This window comes from Rana temporaria, chromosome 9, assembly GCF_905171775.1.
Source record: "Rana temporaria chromosome 9, aRanTem1.1, whole genome shotgun sequence".
NCBI lineage: Eukaryota > Metazoa > Chordata > Amphibia > Anura > Ranidae > Rana > Rana temporaria.
This window is the reverse complement of record NC_053497.1, coordinates 129,830,605-129,850,898: the sequence shown is the minus strand read 5'-3', so window position 1 is coordinate 129,850,898 and position 20,294 is coordinate 129,830,605. Positions and strand designations below refer to the sequence as shown.

Below are 20,294 nucleotides of genomic sequence, written 5' to 3'. Positions count from 1 at the left end.
ACTGCACTGACTACTGCTGTGGCTGCCTGCCATTATCTCTGACTACCACCACAGCAGTACAATCTCACCAGACCTGCCCCACCAGTCAGTGTCACTAATCACTGCCACCCATTCACAGTATCCCTAATAACCGCTGTCCACTCACTGATATAGGTTGTTTGTACCACAGAAATGTAGCAGAATACTTTTTGAAAAATAGAGATTATTTATTTAAAGGGGTTGTAAACCCTCAAGTTTTTTCACCTTAATGCATCCTATGCATCCCCCCCCCCCCCCCCCATTTCTCACCTGAGCCCGCTTATCTCCTCCGCAGGTACGCACTGTCTCTCTGTCCACGGGGTCCCGGCTCTTGATTGGCTAGATTGATAGCAGCGCAGCCATTGGCTACCGCTGCTGTCAATCAAATCCAATGACCGGGGGCGGGGCCGAGTCCGACATTTGTGTCTGTGGCCGCAAATGCAGGACTTGGCGGAGCTCCCGCAAGGTAACCTCCTTGGGAGTGCGCTTGTCCTAGGGGGTTATCTGAAGAGGGGGGAGATGCGAGAGCCACCGAGGGATCCCAGAAGACGTGGATCAGGGCCACTCTGTGCAAAACGAACTGCACAGTGGAGGCAAATATGACGTGTTCTTACAAAAAAAAAAAGATCCTTTTACAATCAATTTAGTTGACCAAAGATGGATCGAATATCAGCCATTCCAGCAGGGACCAGATACATTTTAATTCATCTATGGCTTTTGCCAATCGTGAGAAGTCAATCTAATGATCAAATTCTCATGAATAGGCTTGTATAAAAATGTGTTCTATTAGTGCTGCAGCCAATCAGCTGAAGTGCTAATCAATGTAATCTTACAGCAGAGAAGTCCCACTTCAGGTGGATGGGAGAATCCACTAAGTTTCTTTAAAACAGCCCACTGGCTAATTGAAAAAAAACTGCTAAACTGCATATCACTTTATATTTGGAATGTGGTCATAAGTGAGTGATTAAGGTTTTTGAAGTATGTTGCTGATTTTGACCCCAGAACAGGAAGACAAGGAAAACCTCCATGGTTTCCTGCTCAACAAAAAACAAATTTGACTGAAGCTGGATATTTTTTCGGAAATGGTTATTTTAAGTGGACATACCTATGCAATCTGATTGATTCCTGCACCATTTCCCAGTTCGCACTGCGATCTGCAAATCGATCTGGGGTTGTCATTAACTTTACATTGACACCCCCAGCGGTTCGCAGATCTCAGTGTAAACCAGTGTGAGATTCAGGTGCAATGCGGGAAACGGCATTGAATTGCAGAGTTTCCTGCATTGCTCCAGTGTGAACCGTGCCTTATACTGTACTTACCTCTTTGGTGTGTACTGTCTAAAATTATCCCTTTTGTTGAGGAGCCACAACTGGCAAAAACCTATCAGCATCCAAGACACTTCTGGGTGCGTGGATCTTCATCAATGGGAAGATCTGAATTAGTGCCCTCCCAAAGGTAAGCATTTAATGAATGTCATTTTAACAGGGCCCCTTTATAAAAATCCTGGTGACAGTGTGGCTGGTTCCAAGATTGGACAGACAGGCTCCTGGACCTGTGCATTTATTTTTTTTTTCCCCTACTGAGTGCAAATAACTGATCAATGAATGGCTGAATACAAGGCTTCATTATATTGGCTGTAGCATGGAGATGAGGAATTGGCTGCAGGGATCTTGGTATTGGGACACTTTTGCAGTGGGGCTGGGGACACAGCTACTTTATATTTATTAAATGCTCCCATTCACATAGCGTAACTGAAAAAAAACAACTTCTCTTTTGAAATGCTGTATTCTAGACACTCCAGCAAGAAAATCTCCTAGGTGGTTTTCTTTGTTTATGAATGGGGTGAGCAGCTGTGTTTACCATAGATAAAAGAAAAGTATGGACAAAAAACGTAATTATATGCGCCTAGATGAATGCAGTATCGATGCTGCAGCTCTTCCCCGTCGGCTTTGCAGTATGAAATGAGTGATCAAACACAGCTGATCGCTCAGTTCTCCCCTCCGATCTGAGCAGAGAGCCATGACTGTTGGTCTCTGGCTCTCTGTTCTGCCCCTCCAGTGCTCACTGGGATGAGGAGCGGATGGGAGGGCCTGGTTTAGGCTCTCGGCAGATCTTGACTATACGGTCTGGACCTTTTCAGAGTCCAGACCGGCTGAGTGATGTCGGCCAGCAGCAGAATTTAGCCCACTGTTGGCCCACTGCTCTCCGGTGATCTATAGAAGTACAGTCAAAATGGCTTTGGCTATATTTCTCTTTTAATTCTGTCTGTACTGTGCAGGTAGATCTTTATTGCCATTTGTCCTTAGTCTTGTCCTAACAAAGTGTTAAAGCTATAGAGGCTGGGCTTCTTGCATTGTATGTATGAAGAACATTGTTAAACAAAAAACCTTGCAGTCTGTCATGATACCCCCTCCTGAGAAGCATATAACAGGTAAGAAAAAAAATAAGACAGGCTGTGTGAATGGGAACACATAACATACAATGGAAATAAGAAGTCTACACACCCCTGTTAAAATGTCGGGTTTCTGTCATGTAAAATTATGAGACAAAGATAAATAATTTCATAATAATTTTCCACCTTTAATGTGGCCTATAAACTGTACTTTTAGGTAGAGGGAAGTAAAAATAAAAAATATCTTTGCATAAGTGTGTGCACCTTTAAACGAATACTTTGTTGAAGCACCTTTCTGATTTTAATACAGTGCTCCAGTCTTTTTGGGTATGAGTCTATCAGCACTGCACATCTCTTCTTTGCAAAAAACGCTCCAAATCTGTCATATTGAGAGGGAATCTCCTGTGCACAGCCCTCTTCAGATCACCCCACAGATTTTTCAACCAGATTCAGGTCTGGGATCTGGCTGGGTCATTCCAAAACTTAAATCTTCTTCTGGTGTAGCCATTCTTTTGTTGATTTGGATGTATGCTTTGGGTCGTTGTCATGCTGAAAGATGAAGTTCCTTTTCCTGTTCAGCTTTCAAGCAGAAGCCTGAAGGTTTTGTGCCAATATTGACTGGTATTTTGAACTGTTCATAATTCCCTCTACTTCGACTAAGGCCCCTGTTCGAGCTGAAGAAAAACGGTCCCAAAGCATGATGCTGTCACCACCATGCTTTACGGTGGGTACGGTGTTCTTTGGTGATGTGCAGTGTTGTTTTTGCAACAAACATATCTTTTGGAATTATGGCCAAAAAGTTCAACCTTGGTTTCCTCAGATCATAACACATTTTCCAACATGCTTTTGGAAGACTTCAGATGTGTTTTTGCAAAATTTAGACGAGCTTGGATGTTTTTCTTCGTAAGAAAAAGTTTTTCCATCTGGCCACTCTACCCCATAGCCCAGACATGTGAAGGATACGAAAGATTGTTGTCACATGTACCACACAGCCAGTACTTGCCAAATATTCCTGATGCTCCTTTAATGTTGCTGTAGACCTCTTGGCAGCTTCCCTAACTAGTTTTCTTCCCGTCTTTTCTTCAATTTTGGAGGGATATCCCGTTCTTGGCAATGTCACTTTTGTGCCGTGTTTTCTCCACTTGATTATGACTGTCTTCACTGTGTTCCATGGTATATCTAATGCCTTGGAAATTCTTTTGTACCCTTCTCCTGACTGATACCTTTTAACAATAAGATCCATCTGATGCTTTTAAAGCTCTCTGTGGACCATGGCTTTTGCTGTAGGATGTGACAAAAAAAATGCCAGGAAAGACCTACTAGAACAGCTGGACTTTTATTTGGGGTTAATCAAAAGGACTTTTTCAAGGATGTCAGTGTGTACTGACTGCAATTAAATTCTGATTGAATACGATTAATTCTGAGTTTCATCTCCAATTATAAGAGGGTGTGCACACTTTTATGGAACCACATTAACCCCCATAAAAGATTTCAGTTGTACAGTTTGTAGGTCACATTAAAGGTGGAAAAAGTTCTGGAATGATTATTTTTTGTCTCAATTTTTTACATCGCATAAACCTGACGTTTTAACGGGTGTGTAGACTTTTTATATCCATTGTACCTGTACATACTGTGGGGTTTTTCATATTTGACTGCAAAAGGGAAACACACTTTAGGATGTGATAAGTGCGCTTCATGCTGTTTGCATTCATCGAAAACTGAAATGGTAGAAGGAGACATTAACTGCGATTGATATTTCTGGCATGGTAGAGTGGATTTATAATAAAGAGGGGAGAAGCTGGGTAAATATGGAGATTTCACAAGGCAAGGTAGATTTAGGGAAGATGGTTTGGATACCACGGCAGCACCGAGAATTGGCTAACAGTATAAATCCACTAACCAGAAACATCTTAAAAATGTGGGATGGTCTAGGACAGGAATAAGCAATTAGCGGACCTCCAGCTGTTGCAAAACTACAAGTCCCATCATGCCTCTGCCTCTGGGTGTCATGCTTATGGCTGGAGTCTTATAGCAATGGAGTCTTGCTATGCCTCATGGGACTTGTAGTTCTGCAACAGCTGGAGGCCTGCTAATTGCATATCTCTGGTCTAGGAAGAATGCACCATTGGGACCATAATTCACTGCTATTATCGATATTGGGCACAAACTTTAAGCCAGGGAAAGAGGAACACATATATTTCACTAGATGGGCATAAAAAGAAGAAATATTATTACAACATGTAATAAAAGGAAATAGGATTTGCACGTATGAGGAAATTACACAAAGGGCGCATAGGAATGGGGCAGAGTCTCCCAGCTTGTTGGAGGGGATGTGATGCCTGGGGATCTTTGCGCACCTCTGGTGGGAATGCACCAACCCTATTGGGAGGGAATCTTGGCAGCAACCTACCAAATCACAGAAGAACAGATTCAGAAGAATCCTTGGGATTGTTTTTTATTATACAAGAAAAACTGCCCATCAATACAAGAATACTTTAGTTCTATTTCTTTTAAATGCGGCCAAGATCCTGATACCGAGTCTCTGGAGGTCCTAGCAAGTTCTGAGTATGAAGGACTGGGTTGCAAGGGTTGAAACGATAAGAGTTATAGAGGAAACTATCTATACAGAAGAAGACTCACTGGAGAGATTCCGGAATATATGGGGGAAATGGTGGGAGTTCAGTGAGTCAGGAAATGATGACGGTGTAGGGTAGGGAATCAAGGAGGTAAGAAGGGTGGGGGGGGGGGGAGGTTATGGTATGGTCTATAGAGGCAGGGGGAGTAGATGGATAGAGCAGAGATGAAGGAATAGGATGTTTTTAACCACTTCAATACCGGGCCTTTATACCCACCTCCATACCGGGCCTATTCTGGCACTTCTCTCCTACATGTACAAATCATCATTCTTTTGCTAGAAAATTACTCAGAACCCCCAAACATTACATATGTTTTTATAGCAGACACCCTAGGGAATAATATGGCAGTCATTGCAACTTTTTATCTTGCACGGAATTTGCGCAATAATTTTTCAATCAACTTTTTTTGGGCAAAAAAAATGGTTTCATGAATTAAAAAATAACAAAACAGTAAAGTTAGCCCAATTTTTTTGTAAAATATGAAAGATGATGTTACGCCGAGTAAATAGATACCTAACATGTCATGCTTTTAAAATTGCACACACTCATGGAATGGCGCCAAGCTTTGTTACTTAAAAATCTCCATAGGCGACGCTTTGAAATTTTTTACAGGTTACCAGTTTAGAGTTACAGAGGAGGTCTAGTGATAGAATTTTGCACACACTCTATCGCACGTGGCGATGCCTCACTTGTGGTTTGAACAACGTTTACATACGTGGGCGGGACTTGCGTGTGCGTTCGCTTCTGAGCGCAAGGTACCGGGGACAGGGGTGTTTTAATTTTTTTTTTTTTTTTTTTTTTTTTACTTATTTATTTTTTTACACTTCTTTTTTTTTTTTTTACATTTTTTTTTTTTAATCGCTTTTATTCCTATTACAAGGAATATAAACATCCCTTGTAATAGGAATAGTGTGTGACAGGTCCTCTTTTAGAAGAGATGCGGGGTCAATAAGACCCCATATCTCCCCTCCAGGATGGAAAGCATGAGATCGTGAAAAAAAAAGTTCATAGATCTCTTGCTTACTAGCCGCAATTGCGGTTTTGTTTACTTACGGGTACCCGGGCGTGACGTCATCACATCGCGCCCGGGCCTCCGACGGTCATAGAGGTGACTGGTGACCATCTGGTCACCAGTCATCTCTATGCTTCCTATCCGGCGCAGGGCAATCCTTTCTCCGGGTCCCCGATGGCACGGGGGAGCCCAGAGAAGCACCGGATGTCGGCGGGAGAGGGGGGATGTCCCCTCCCACTGCCTATAAGAACGATCAAGCGGAGGAACCACCGCTATTATCGTTCTAATGGTGCGCAGTATCGCCGCCTAAATGATGCCTCTAGCTGCAGGCATCATTCAGATATCACCGCACAAAGTCCAGGACATCATATGACGTCCACCCGGGATGGGAGATCCCCTTTGTGGACATCATATGGCGGTGTGCGGTATTGAAGTGGTTAACGTGTGATTGTGTTTATTTATGTCTATACAATAAAATTAAAAAGTGAATAATAAAAAATAAAAAAAAGTTTTTTTTGAAGGAACTTGACACAATGGGAATATAGGAGTGGCTTATTTTGACTTATTTGTAAAGGTACAAGGTCCAGGGCCTTTCATCTTTGGGTCAATAATGATTCATGATAAGCTTGTGTTTATCGGGTGTCCCAACACTTCATGGGTAATATGCTGGCCTCAGGTTAGTGACTCGCCAAGAGAAAAGGATAGATGATGGCAGGCACTGTGTATATATGTATATATGTGTGTGTGTGTATGTATGTATGTATGTATGTGTGTGTGTGATATATATATATATAATTATAAAGGTGGTCTGCACCTTAAAAAATAAAAAATCCAGCAATATCTGTTTCCTATATTTGTGCCCCAGGGAGTTTCCTGTAAATGCTCCATGACATGTTTAAAGAGTAACTCCAGCTAAACTGTTGTCATAACTACCTCCCTCTTTCTTGCCATCTTTCTTGTCATCAGCTTAAACAGTAGCCATGCCCACTGCAAGCCTGAATTCCAGCTGGTGTGTGGTAACTCTGTAAAAAGACAGACTTCAGGGAACTGCTCCAGCTAAATTGAAATGTACTTTAAGATCATGCCATGTATATTTGCTCTGAGCTGTACTTTAATTTTGTTATATATGTTTATTTTTTATATTATGTTATATTTTTTGTAATATATGCTTCTAAGTAGTGTTTTTCTGCTCTGCCAGGCACGTACGAATATGAAAGATTTCCTGGCTACTATAGATGACCCACAGACCGCTCTCCTCGACTTGTTGGAAAGTTGTAACATCTCAAAGGGAAAGGGGAATGCTCTGGCTAATATAATTGCTAATGAAACTCAGAAATGGTTGTTGGAGCATCCGGAATGCCAGCTGGTGAGAACTAAATGCCAACCTGTCCATTTTTTTTTATTGAGCTGCATGTCTGTAGTTATTCACTAATGGTCCTGTATGCTCTTTTCTCTTCCCAGTCTGGGTTAAGGTTGAAAAAGGTTCAGGCCCGCGTTTTCCACCTAGTCACTGAAGGGCAGCTGCTAGATTACCTCATCTCCATTTATCGCCTGCAAGAGGCTGACCGTTCTTTTCTTTTGGGTCCTGTCACACACCTTCACCTAATGGGCAAATATAAAGAGGTAAGAGTGCAAAAAATGCCTTACTGGGCTTGTGTGTTTTAGACAGTTCTTAGTTTTTGCATACCATATATAATAATGGTGCTTAACCACATCCTGCCCGCCAGGGGCAGACTGACAACTCATGGGGCCCCCGGGCAATAGGATATTATGGGGCCCCCGGGCAATAGGATATTATGGGGCCCCCGGGCAATAGGAGATTACGGGGCCCCCAGGTAATAGATTATGGGGTCACACAGTGTATATACACACACACACACACACACACACACACATTATTCATACACTGTATCAGACACACAATATACATACACACAGAATACACATACAGAAACACAGTACACACATAAAGTATACATATACACAGTACACAAACACAGTATACACATACATACATATACACATATGTACACACACAGTATACACATACATATTATTTTAGGGACAGATTTTTACATACTGTCCCTGGGTTTACTGAGGCTGAGGGGGCCCCCTAGTGGCATGGGGCCCTCGGGCAGTGCCTGAGTGCCCAAATGGTCAGTCTGCCCCTGCCGCCCGCAGTACGTCATATGACGTCCTTGACTTTCAGGGGGGATATCTGAATGATGCCTGCAGCTACAGGCATCATTCGGACATCCTTGTTTACAGCCGGTGATTCTGTGCACCATAAGAATGATCATAGTGGCAGTTCCGCCACTTGATCGTTCTCACAGGTGACAGGAGGGGACGTCCCCTCCCGTTGCCACCCTGTGCTTTTCCGGGTTCTCCAGTGCCATCGGGGACCCGGAGAAAGAATCGTCTGCCGCCAGCTGACGACCATAGAGATTTCCGGTGACCAGATGGTCACCAGTCATCTCTGACCCTCGGAGGCCCGGGCGCAAAGTTATGACGTCACGTCTGGGCCATGGATGTTAACAAAGCCACGATCACGGCTGGTAAGCTTTTTTTCGATTTCATGCTTTCCAGCCTGGAGGAGAGATGTGGGGTCTAAGTGACCCCGCAGCTCTTCATAAAGAGGACCCATCACGATAGATTCCTATTACAAGGGATGTTTACATTCCTTGTAATAGGAATAAAAGTGATCAAAAAAATAAAATGTACAAGAGTGTAAAAAATTTTTTTAAAACGCCCCTGTCCCCGGTGGCTCGCGTTCAGAAGCAAACACACGCGCAAGTCCCTTCCACATATGTAAACACCGTTCACAACTACACGCGTGAGGTATTGCCGCGTGCATTAGAGCGCAAGCAACAATTCTAGCACTAGACCTCCTCTGTAACGCTAAACTGGTAACCTGTAAAAAAAAAATTAAAGCATTGCCGATGGAGATATTTAAGTACCGAAGTTTGGCGCCATTCCATGAGTGTGTGCGCTATTTTGAAGCGTGACATGTTTGGTATCAATTTACTCGCAGTAAAATCATTTATTGCATTATAAAAAAAAATGTTCTAAATTTATTGTTTTGTTAATTTTTTTTTTTTTTAATTAATGAAACTCCCCCCCCCCCCCCCCCCAAAAAAAAGGCTTTTGAAAAATGATTGTGCAAATACCATGAGAGATTAAAAGTTGAATTAACCGCCATTTTTTTCCATAGGGAATATACTGTACATTGTACAATACAATTCTGCTAAAAAATTCATATATAGGGGCAGATCCACAAAAGGATTACGCCGGCGTATCTATTGATACGCCGGCGTAATTTTAAATTTCCCGCGTCGTATATTTGTTCTGTATCCACAAAACAAGATACGACGGCATCTGGGATCGATCCGACAGGCGTACGTCTTAGTACGCCGTCGGATCGTAGATGCAATTTTTCGACGACCGCTAGGTGGCGTTTCCGTCTAAATCCGCATCGAGTATGCAAATTAGCTATTTACGGCGATCCACGAACGTCCGGCCGGCGCATTTTTTTATGTCGTTTTCATTCTGCTTTTTCCGGCGTATAGTTAAAGGTGCTGTTATGAGGCGTACTCAATGTTAAGTATGGCCGTCGTTCCCGCGTACAATTTCCGACGGTCGCATACATCGCGTCACGAGTAGCCGAAAGAAGCCGAACGTCGGTGCGGCTCTATACGGCGCCTGCGCACCAACGTTCGGCTACTCTCAGAAAATCGTGACGCGATGTATGCGACCGTCGAAAGCCTGTCAATCAAATAGGAACGCCCAGTCCCGCAGCCCATACCAGGAAGCGGCGGAGAAGATCGCTCTCCAAAACGGTAAGTACTGCTTCGATTTTTAAAAAAATACCCGATTCCCCTAGACAAAATGAGCATCAATCTAATGTTAAAAATTAAGTTTTCGGGTGAACCTCCACTTTAGCATAAAACACGCCCCCATTACATCCATTTGAATTCCGCGCCCTTACGCCGCCAGAGATACACTACGCCGCCGTAACTTACGGTGCAAATTCTTTGTGGATTCGGAAGAAAAAAAATAAGTTGCGGCGGCGTAGGGTATCTTGGATACGCTGCACCCAGCGTATCAATGCGCCCAGGTACGTGGATCTACCCCATAATGTTTGGGGGTTCTGAGTAATTTTCTAGCAAAGAAATATGATTTTTACATGTAGGAGAGGAGTGCCAGATTAGGCCCGAAATGGATGTGGTGGGCCTTGCCCTAAAATTTAAAAAAACCTCTAGGGAAAGGGCGTGGGCATTGATGTATTCATCTTAGACGAAAGTGACATCACCATTCTTTGGTGATATCTCAAGCAGTAACCCAAATCTCATGAGATGATGCTACCGCACTGTCCCATCTTCTGCAATTTGGAATTTCCCGTGGTCCCCTTGGCAAGGATGTTTTTATAACCTCTCCTGAACGATTTAACTTGACGGATAGTAACCCATGTTTAAAACGTCTGTTTTGCCGCATTTACTTGCAGAATTTTGGCGCGCTTGCGTTTTAGAAGCATTTTTTTTTTAAAATGGCCTGTAAATGAAACACGACAAAATGCAAGTTAGTGTTTAGCTACATTTAGACACATTTGGCGCCTGAAATGTCTTTAAACTCAGCTTCTGAACGCATTTTTTTCTCTAAACTCAACTGCCTAGAAATGACCCCGTGTACATGGACAGATAAGATAACAGAGAAGAGTTCGGGGGAAGTTAGAAAAAATGCCCAACTGCTCCTAAACGTCCATTTACCAGCAGCACTGCGCATGAGGCCTAAGGCCCCATGCACATAAGGGTATCCTAATTCTTTTTGTCTGGCAGGAAAAAAGCAACTGCAAAAACGCTGTTAAGCCGTGTTTTTTCAAGTGCGTTTTAGGTGTCAAGCACTTTCATTTTTAAATGGGCAGAATAAAAATGTATGCTGGCCATTGACCTAAAAAAAAACGCTCAAGCTGCTAGCATTAATGCACGTTTAGACATGTTTACATGTGTTAAAAAATGTCAGACGTTTTTGTTATGCTCAAAAGCTCCTCACCTGAATGCACAAGTGATGTTTTTTGGACATATACAGCATCTCTCAAAAGTGAGTACACCCCTCACATTTTTGTAAATATTTTATTCTATCTTTTAATGTGATAACACTGAAGAAATGACACTTTGCTACAATGTGAAGTAGCGAGTGTACAGCTTGTATAACAGTGTAAATTTGCTGTCCCCTCAAAATAACTCAACACACAGCCATCAATGTCTAAACTGCTGGCAACAAAAGTGAGTCCACCCCTAAGTGAAAATGTCCAAATTTGGCCCAATTAGCCATTTTCCCTCTTTGGTGTCTTGTGACTCGTTGGAGGCAGAGGGAGAAAAAGCTCTAATGCCTGTAAAATTTGTGTTTTTAAACTCAAATGTGCATGAGGTCCAACATGTTTAGCCAAATGTTTAGTGTTGTGTTAATAGGTCAGTGTTTAGTATGCAGTGCTTTTCAATTTCATGATTTGCCAACTTGAAAGATTAAAAGATAGATGATGTAGGGGCCAAGGGAGGAAGCATTTGCTCAAAAGATAGTGGATCTGACACTCCAGGAAGTGTCGCTTCAATGTGCTTTTATTTGAGCTGAGCTGATGGATGCAGATCATTGTAGGAAGAGTGCAACTGTAATTTTTTTTTTTTTTAATAGACCATTCAAAACATGGTGACAGGGCTGCTTAAAAAACATAGAAAGATATGTATGTAAAATAATGCCGCCAGAGCAAAAATTGGTCCTAAAGAATCATCATACTTAGGCCCCTTTCACATTGAGGAGTTTTTCAGGCGGTAAAGCGCTAAAAATAGTGCTGCTATCCCGCCTGAAAAACTCCTGCACTGCAGACTCAATGTGAAAGCCCGAGGGCTTTCACACTGAGGCGATGCGCTGGCGGGAGACAAAAAAATCTCCTGTCAGCAGCATCTTTGGAGCGGTGAGAGGAGCGGCATGTATACCGCTCCTTCACCGCTCCTTCCCATTGAAAACAATGGGAACCGCGGCAATACCGCCCGCAATGCGCCTCTATAGAGGCACATTGCGGGCGGTATTAACTCTTTATCGGCCGCTAGCGGGGGTTAATACCGCACCGCTAGCGGCTGATACCCGCGGCAATTCCGGCGGTATAGCGCCGCTATTTTTAGCGGCGTTATACCGCCACCGCAGCTCCCGCCCCAGTCTGAAAGGGGCCTTATCATTTTTATTATCCTATGTTATGACAAGTTGCACCCTATTCACGCCCGGATTTCCCAGAAGGCCACTGAGGCCAGGCCTTGGGTCGGCAGGGCGCCAAGGGGCGGCAGTGGCATGGATTTCTCCGACGCCCATAACATACAGTTAAGGGTGGTAAGTTATGGGGGAATCCGCGCACTCATTAACAAGTGATTGCGGCGATATCGCCGAAATCACTTGTTAAATGTGTGCTCCCGTCCGTCCTCCCCTCCCCCCCCACCCCACATACCTCTCTCTGCTGGCTCTGTCTTCGGAACTCCATCCTCCCCCCGGCCACCGAGTTTGTCTTTTGTTCCTGCTGCCGATGTATGAAGTGAGAGGGGAGAGCTGTGCTCTTCCCATCTCAGCTGTGACAGGCGTTCTAGCACAGTGCTAGGACTCCTGTTTTGGAGGTGACAGGAAAATTATACAAAAAAAAAAAGTAAGCGACAAGCTACAAATAAATAAAAATAAAAAAAGTGATAAAGTAAAAATAAAAAAAAATATTTGAACTAACCGTGCCGCCCCTGCCATCCGGGTGCCATTCTCCATTGATTTGGGGAGGGGGGGGTAGTTCGGTTAGTGGGGAGGGTGTGCATTGCGGAACCTGGCCTTGGGGCGGCAGGGAGAGCAAATCCGGCCCTGACCCTATTGCTGGCAATGGAATGGTTCATTAATCATTTATGAAGAAGTTTCCTGCATTACTGTCTACCGACTTTTGTTAAATGAAGTCGCAATGAAATCGGCACTGAAAATTGCACTGTTCGGCTTTGACATTGCACTACTTTAGAAGCGGTGTGAACGGGGGCTTATTGTCTGAAATGTAACTCTACCACTCCTTGTCTAGGCCTGGTTTACACTGATACAATGCAGAATTTGCGGTAAATTCTGTGCGGTTTCCGCACCGCATCAAAATTGCACCCGCACTGCATATGTGTATGTTAACGACACCCCAAAATCGGTTCGCAAAACGCAGTGCGATTTGCAGAATCGGCTTGCAGGGGTGCAAACACAGTTTAACAAATTAATTTTTATTATTTACCTAGCGTTTCTACAGGGGTCCACCTGGCAACACAAAATGGAACCTGAAATGGATGATGGTGCAGTTTTCTTTTTTTTAACCTTACTGTAAGCCATGATATGGCCAGGTATACGTTTGCAGAAACTTCCACCATATCCCCTAAGATGGCTCCCTGGATATTCAAGATGGCTTCAGTGATGCCTATGTCCTCTTTTCCCTTGGCTTCTCCTTTCTTGCGATTATTAGCAGACAATGGTGGAATTCAGAGCACAGCAGAGGCTCATGTAGTGTGCAGCTATTCTCTGAAGACCCCCTGAATGGAGCAGGCGGTGCCTGAGAATAATAAGGGGTAGGCAGAAGGCTGGCTAGTGTTTCATGGCTGTCTCATGTTACACTTCAGCCCTTTGAAAGAGTGACTGTGGCGGGCTGAATGAGACTTTGCTGCACTCCAAAAGGCAGAGAGGAGAGGACAAAGGTGCCTCTTGTCACAGGCAGGCCCCTCCCGCGGAGAACAGCCATTGTCACACAAACAGAGGCCCAGTCTGGCAAGTCCGTGCATGCTTCACTGCTTTCTGATAGTGCAGCAAATGCATTCAGCCTCTTGTCAGCTTGGATTAGCGAAGGGTCCTGAGAATGAATGGCCTGGGATGTATTTAAGGTCTCAGGGTGGCCTCTGTCTGTGGTATGCTGCGGTGTGTTCTTGAAGCGACGGTGCTACCTGTGGATGTCACTTGAGTAAATCGTCATAGCTGGATGTCACTTCTAGACAGACCAGGTCAAATTGTGCTTGGCCTAAAGATTGAAAGAGAATCTGTCACGGGACAAAACCTGTATCGGAAAACTCAGATGGTGGCTGCTGTGCTCTGACTCCGTCATACTGTTAATCTTATATATGTGTTGATATTTTGTTTTTCAGAACAGGACATTTTATGACATTGGTACTCCACATGGAGCTTTCCACACCAGAAATTAGTGAAAAGAAAGCGTTTATATGGGCCAACAGTTTGCGCAGCGCTTTACAACATGAGAGCAGACTGTACAGTTACAATACAATTGAATACAGGAGGCATACAGGGCCCTGATCGTTAGAGCTTACAATCTAGGAAAAATGTTCCTTAGGCCCCTTTCACATGTGCGAACCGTATGTCCGCATTTTCATCCATCTGTTGCGGATGAAAACGGGACATACATTGGTCCCTATGTGATTGCGGGTGTCAGCGGATGACCATCCACTGACACCCGTAATCACCCGCCTCCGCAAAGATCAGATTTTTCGGATGGAAGAAAATATTATTTTTCTTCCGTCTATCGGATCGCGTGAAAACGGACATACGGTCCGTGTTCATCCGATCCCCCCATAGGGGAGAGCGGAGGAAAGACAGGCCGGTCCCTGCACAGTGTGCGGGGACCGCCCTGTCAGCCAACGGCTCAGCGGGGATTTTACGGAGGATCCCCGCTGAGCTTGACAGACACACGGAGGCAGATCATTACTGATCCGCCCCGTGTGAAAGTGCCCTTACTCCTGAAACTTCCCCTCTCGCCCCCTTTCTGAGTGCATTCCTGAGTGTGATTCGGCACTGCGTCACTTTAGCTGACAATTGCGCGGTTGTACGACGTTGTACCCAAACAAAATTGTCGTCCTTTTTTTCCCCCCAAAAATAGAGCTTTCTTTTGGTGGTATTTGATCACCTTTGCGGTTTTAATTTTTTGCACTATAAACAAAAAAAGACAATTTTGAAAAAAAAAGGTATTTTTTACTTTTTGCTATAATAAATATCCCCCAAAAATATGTAAAATAACGAATTTCTTCCTTAAAATTCTTCTACAAATTTTTGGTAAAAAAAATCGCAATAAGTGTATATTGGTTGGTTTGCGCAAAAGTTGTAGCATCTTAAAAAAAATAGGGGATATATTTATGGCATTTTTATTATTATTTATTATTATTATTATTATTATTTTATTAGTAATGGTTGCGATCTGCGTTTTTTTTCTTTTCTGGACTTCGACATTATGCCGGACAGGTCGGATGCTTTTGACACTATTTTAGGACCATTGACATTTATACAGCGATCAGAGATAAAAAATAGCCACTGATTACTGTATAAATGACACTGGCAGGAAAGGGGTTAAACACTAGGGAGCGATCAAGGGGTTAAGTGTGTCCCATTACTGTGTTCTAACTGTAGGGGGCATGGTCTCACTACAACATGACCGCGATCACTGCTCCGGATGACGGGGAGCAGTACATCCCTGTCATGTTGCTAGGCAGAACAGGTTAATGCCTTGTTTACTTGGGCATCTCCCCGTTCTGCCTCTCCGCCGGCGACCCGCGATTGCACCAAGAACATTGTGTTCACGCCCGCTAGGCATGGGCGGATGGCAAGTGGTTAACTGCACAGGTTCTGTGGCTGATTAAGGTGGTAATTAAACTCACTTTATCTGAATTAAATTAGCCTCATATACAGTATACAGTATGTTCGGGTTTATAGGCAGCCCTAATTCAAAGGCATATTTAATTATGCCTATAAAAATGTATAGTGGTTTTATATTTATTATTTTTGTTCTAGTCGGTAAAAAAAAAAAAAAAAATAACACTAATTCTGGGTTCACACCTATGCGAATTAGATGCAGGTTTCACCGCATCCAATTTGCATAGCAGGAGAATGTGACCAGCTCTCTATGCAGCCGGTTCACATATCTCCGTGGCGGCTGTGCGTCTTTGGCTCAGTTTCAGGGCCAAATTCTGGCAAAGATTCTGCCCTGATTTGTCCGTGAAACAGAGAATAGGGACGCACAGCGTTGCTGCGCGATCCGCGCCCAGATTGGGTGTGAACCGAGCCTAAAAGGAGTTTTAGGCTTTTTCTTCTTCCAGGTTAGACTTGATTGCTTTGCTGAAAGAGCCCCTGGGGTTGATTTACTAAAACTGGAGTGTACAAAATCTGGTGCAGCTGTGCATGGCAGCCAATCGGCTTCTAACTTCAGCTTGTTCCCTTAACCACTTGCCTACCGGGCACTCTTACCCCCTTCCAACCCAGGCCAATTTTCAGGTTATGAATGCAATTGCGCGGTCATGCAACACTGTACCCAAATTTTCATTTTTATAAAAAAAAACATTTTAAGACTAATAATTGGTGGAATTAAATTGCCACTGGGGTTTTTTTTTTTGGTAACAAATGAATAAAAAGCGAAAAAAAAAAAAAAAAAAAAAAAAAAAAAAACAACTTTTTCATAGTTTTGTTATAAAATTTTGCAAACAGGTTTTTTTTTTTCATTCACTGATGTGCGCTGATGAGGCTGTACTGATAAGCACTGATATTCAGCTCTAATGGACACTGGTAGGTGCCACTGATAGATGGTACTGTTAGGCACTGATTGGCAGCACTATTGGGCACTGTTGGGACTGCATTGATAAGGACACTGATAATCGGTGTACCTGTTTTTTTTTGTTTTTTTTAGAGAAGCCCTCTAATCCTCATTTTGTCAGCATGAGGAAAGGAGTGCCCATAACCAACTTTTGTTTACTTCTGTGATTTGACACAATTGATCATGTGGTAAAGAGCCACTGACTGAGATAAAAGAGACAATCTGTGCTCAGCAGATCCGGAGGACACTGCGATCACAGAGCGCGCCATGCTATCATATGAAGGCATCAATACAAAAAACAACTGTCACTGCCCCTACCTATGACTAATCTTCACAGCAAGGAGCATTGGAAGGGCAAACGCATGTTAACAAACACACACAATAACCTCAGCTTAGCTCAGCTAAGCTCAACTTACCAACCAATCAGCAACCAACCAAATTCACCTAACAGTGCGTTAAAAACAGGGGTTTAGTTGCACGCATTTGCAAATACATGTGTAAGCTGCAGGCCCCGTCAAGGCTCCCTGTGTATTGCAGTCCTAACTCTAAAATTTAAAGTTTCCTCAATGGAAACATATGTATGCTGATGGCAGATAACTGGAGGGAGCCCAATCCTCCTTAACCAGTTACCAACCGCCCTATAGACGATATACGTCTACAAGGTGGTTGCTTAACTCTGGGAGGCCGTCCATGGACGTCCTCCCAGAATCGCGCGCCCTCTGGGGCGCGCACACGGGAATGTCCGTGACCGCCGGGTCCGGAGGACCCGGCGCATCACGGATCACGGTAAATCGCCGCTGATAGCGGCGGTTTACAACGTGATCGCTCCATCCAATGACGGAGCGATCACTTGTAAACAACACATGACGCCGGTTCCATCCTTACCTCTCTGTACCGAACGGTACAGTGTGAGAGGAGAGGGGGGGAGAGAGCAGATGCAGCACGAGTGCTGTGGGCTGGATCTGTGACACATGCAGTCACAGATCCAGCCAGCCATCCATCCCTGCCCCATACTGTGCAATACACAATACCCATACTGTGCAATACTCTGCAATACCCCACACTACTCTGCAATACCCCACATTACTCTGCAATACTCTGCAATACCCTACAACGTCGCCTATGGGGATTTTTAAGTAGCAAAGTTTGGCGCCATTCCACGAGCGTGTGCAATTTTGAAGGGTGACATGTTGGGTATCTATTTACTCGGCGTAACTTCATCTTTCACATTTATGCAAAAGAATGAAGAAAAAATACTAAATTTGCTAAATTTTATAACAGAAACAAAGAAAAATGATTTTTTTTTACAGAATTTTCAGTCTTTTTTTTTCTCTTATAGCGCAAAAAATAAAAAACCCAACGGTGATTAAATACCACCAAAAGAAAGCTCTATTTGTGTGAAAAAAAGGACGGAAATTTCATTTGGGTACAGTGTTGTATGAGTAATTGTCATTCAAATTGTGAGAGCACCGAAAGCTAAAAATTGGTCTGGTTATTAAGGGGGTTTACATGCCCAGTGATCAAGTGGTTAAAGGAGCAGGAGCACACTAAACACCCTGCACATAGAAGCAAAGGTTCTAGTGCGTTGCCTGACCACAATGACAACAATACAAAAAACTGTCACTGCCCCTACCTATTACTGGTCTTCACAGCAAGGAGCATTCATCATATGATGGCATCCCAGTACTACCTGGCTGCACTGTAGCCGTCGTTCGGCTACAGCGCGGTCAGCAAGTGGTTAAGCTTTGACAAATAAGCCTGGAACCTGGTTGGTTTCTATGGAGAGCTGCACCAGATTTTGCACTCTTCAGTCTTAGTAAATCAACCTCTTGGTTGTCTACAAAGCTCCATAGCTCAAACTAAAATATGCACACACTAGACAAAATTCTGAAAGGGGACTTTCCACCCTGATGTGCACAGCTAGCTCAGTAAGAAATTTCAGAGAGAGAAAGTCTAAAAGCAAACAGCTTCTGTGCTGCTCTCTTTAGTAAACCCTTAATGCACTGCGAATCTTTTGTTGTGGATACACTCTGTAAAGAGTGGAAAATACTGCGCTAATCCAAAATGGTGACAAAAAGCTGCTACATAAAAATGTGACTAAAATTTGTGACTAAAGTGGATTAAAAATTGTAACGCGAAGGTGCAAACTAGATATGCACTATTAACCACTTAAGGACCCCTTCACGCCGATTTACGTCGGCAGAATGGCACGGCTGGGCACACCAACGTATATGTACGTTACCCTTTAAGCCCAGCCGTGGGGTCGGGCGTGTGCACGCTACCCGGTCCTAAGCTACGTGGCCGCGGGACTCGCGGACCCGATCGCCGATGGAGTCCCGCCATCGGTCCCCGGAGCTGAAGAACGGGGAGAGCTGTATGTAAACACAGCTTTCCCGTTCTTCACTGTGGCGCCGTGATCGATCGTGTGTTCCCTTATATAGGGAATCACAATCAATGACGTCACACCTACAGCCATACCCCCTACAGTTAGAAACAGACATAAGGTCACACATAACCCCATCAGCGCCCCCTTGTGGTTAACCCCCAAACTGCAATTGTCATTTTCACAGTAAACAATGCATTTTTTTCTGTGAAAATTACAATGGTCCCAAAAATGTGTCAAAATTGTCCGAAGTGTCCGCCATAATGTCGCAGTCATGAAAAAAATCGCTGATCACCGCCATTAGTAGTAAAAAAATGTTTTTTTATAAAAATGCAATAAAACTATCCCCTATTTTGTAAGCGCTATAAATTTTGCGCAAACCAACCGATAAACGCTTTTTTTTTAACCAAAAATAGGTAGAAGAATACGTATCGGCCTATTTTTTTATATATATATATATATATTTTTGGGGGATATTTATTATAGCAAAAAGTAAAAAATATTGCATTTTTTTCAAAATTGTCGCTCTATTTTTGTTTATAGCGCAAAAAATAAAAACCGCAGAGGTGATCAAATACCACCAAAAGAAAGCTCTATTTGTGGGAAAAAAAGGACGCAAATTTTGTTTGGGAGCCACGTCGCACGACCGCGCAATTGTCAGTTAAAGCGACGCAGTGCCGAATCGCAAAAAACGACCGGGTCCTTTAGCTGCCTAAAGGTCCGGGTCTTAAGTGGTTAAGTATAACAACTATTGCTTCATACAACTTGCATGTGTATAGAAAATAAAAAATGTCCAATAAATGAACAAATCTGTGTCCTGAACACAAAATCCAACAAAGAGTTGTTCAGAAGTGAAACCCAGTGATAAGATCAAGGTAATGTATCTTCTACCATAATACTCTTACCAGAAAAGGTGGACTCAAATGCTGTTAACGTTTAGTCAATCAAGCAGAGAAAGCCAGGATCTGCACTCCCCCTTCCCTTTCCCTCCCCTTAAGGTGCCCTCACTTTCCTTTCTTTTCCCCTTTCCCCCCCACTCCCTCCCTCCCCTTTAACCCCCCTTCTCTTCCCCATACCTAACCTACCAATTTTACTCCTGTCTTTTCCCCCCTTTCTTTCCCCCTTTCTCACCTATCCATCCCCCCCTTTTCCAGCCCTTTCACAACTCCTTCCCTTTCCCCTTTCCCCTTCTCTCCCCCTCCCTTCTCCCCCTCCTCCCTTTCACTTG

General features: G+C 43.6%; 1 protein-coding gene across 1 annotated transcript in view; it reads left to right on the top strand.

Moving 5' to 3' along the window:
• The window catches only part of EXD3 (exonuclease 3'-5' domain containing 3), a 439,907-nt gene that overhangs the window by 121,753 nt on the left and 297,860 nt on the right, over window positions 1-20,294 (top strand). The window contains exons 5-6 of the mRNA XM_040324501.1: window positions 7,258-7,425; window positions 7,521-7,682. Of these exons, the coding sequence (XP_040180435.1) occupies window positions 7,258-7,425; window positions 7,521-7,682 (330 nt within the window). The remainder of the gene's footprint in view (window positions 1-7,257; window positions 7,426-7,520; window positions 7,683-20,294) is intronic.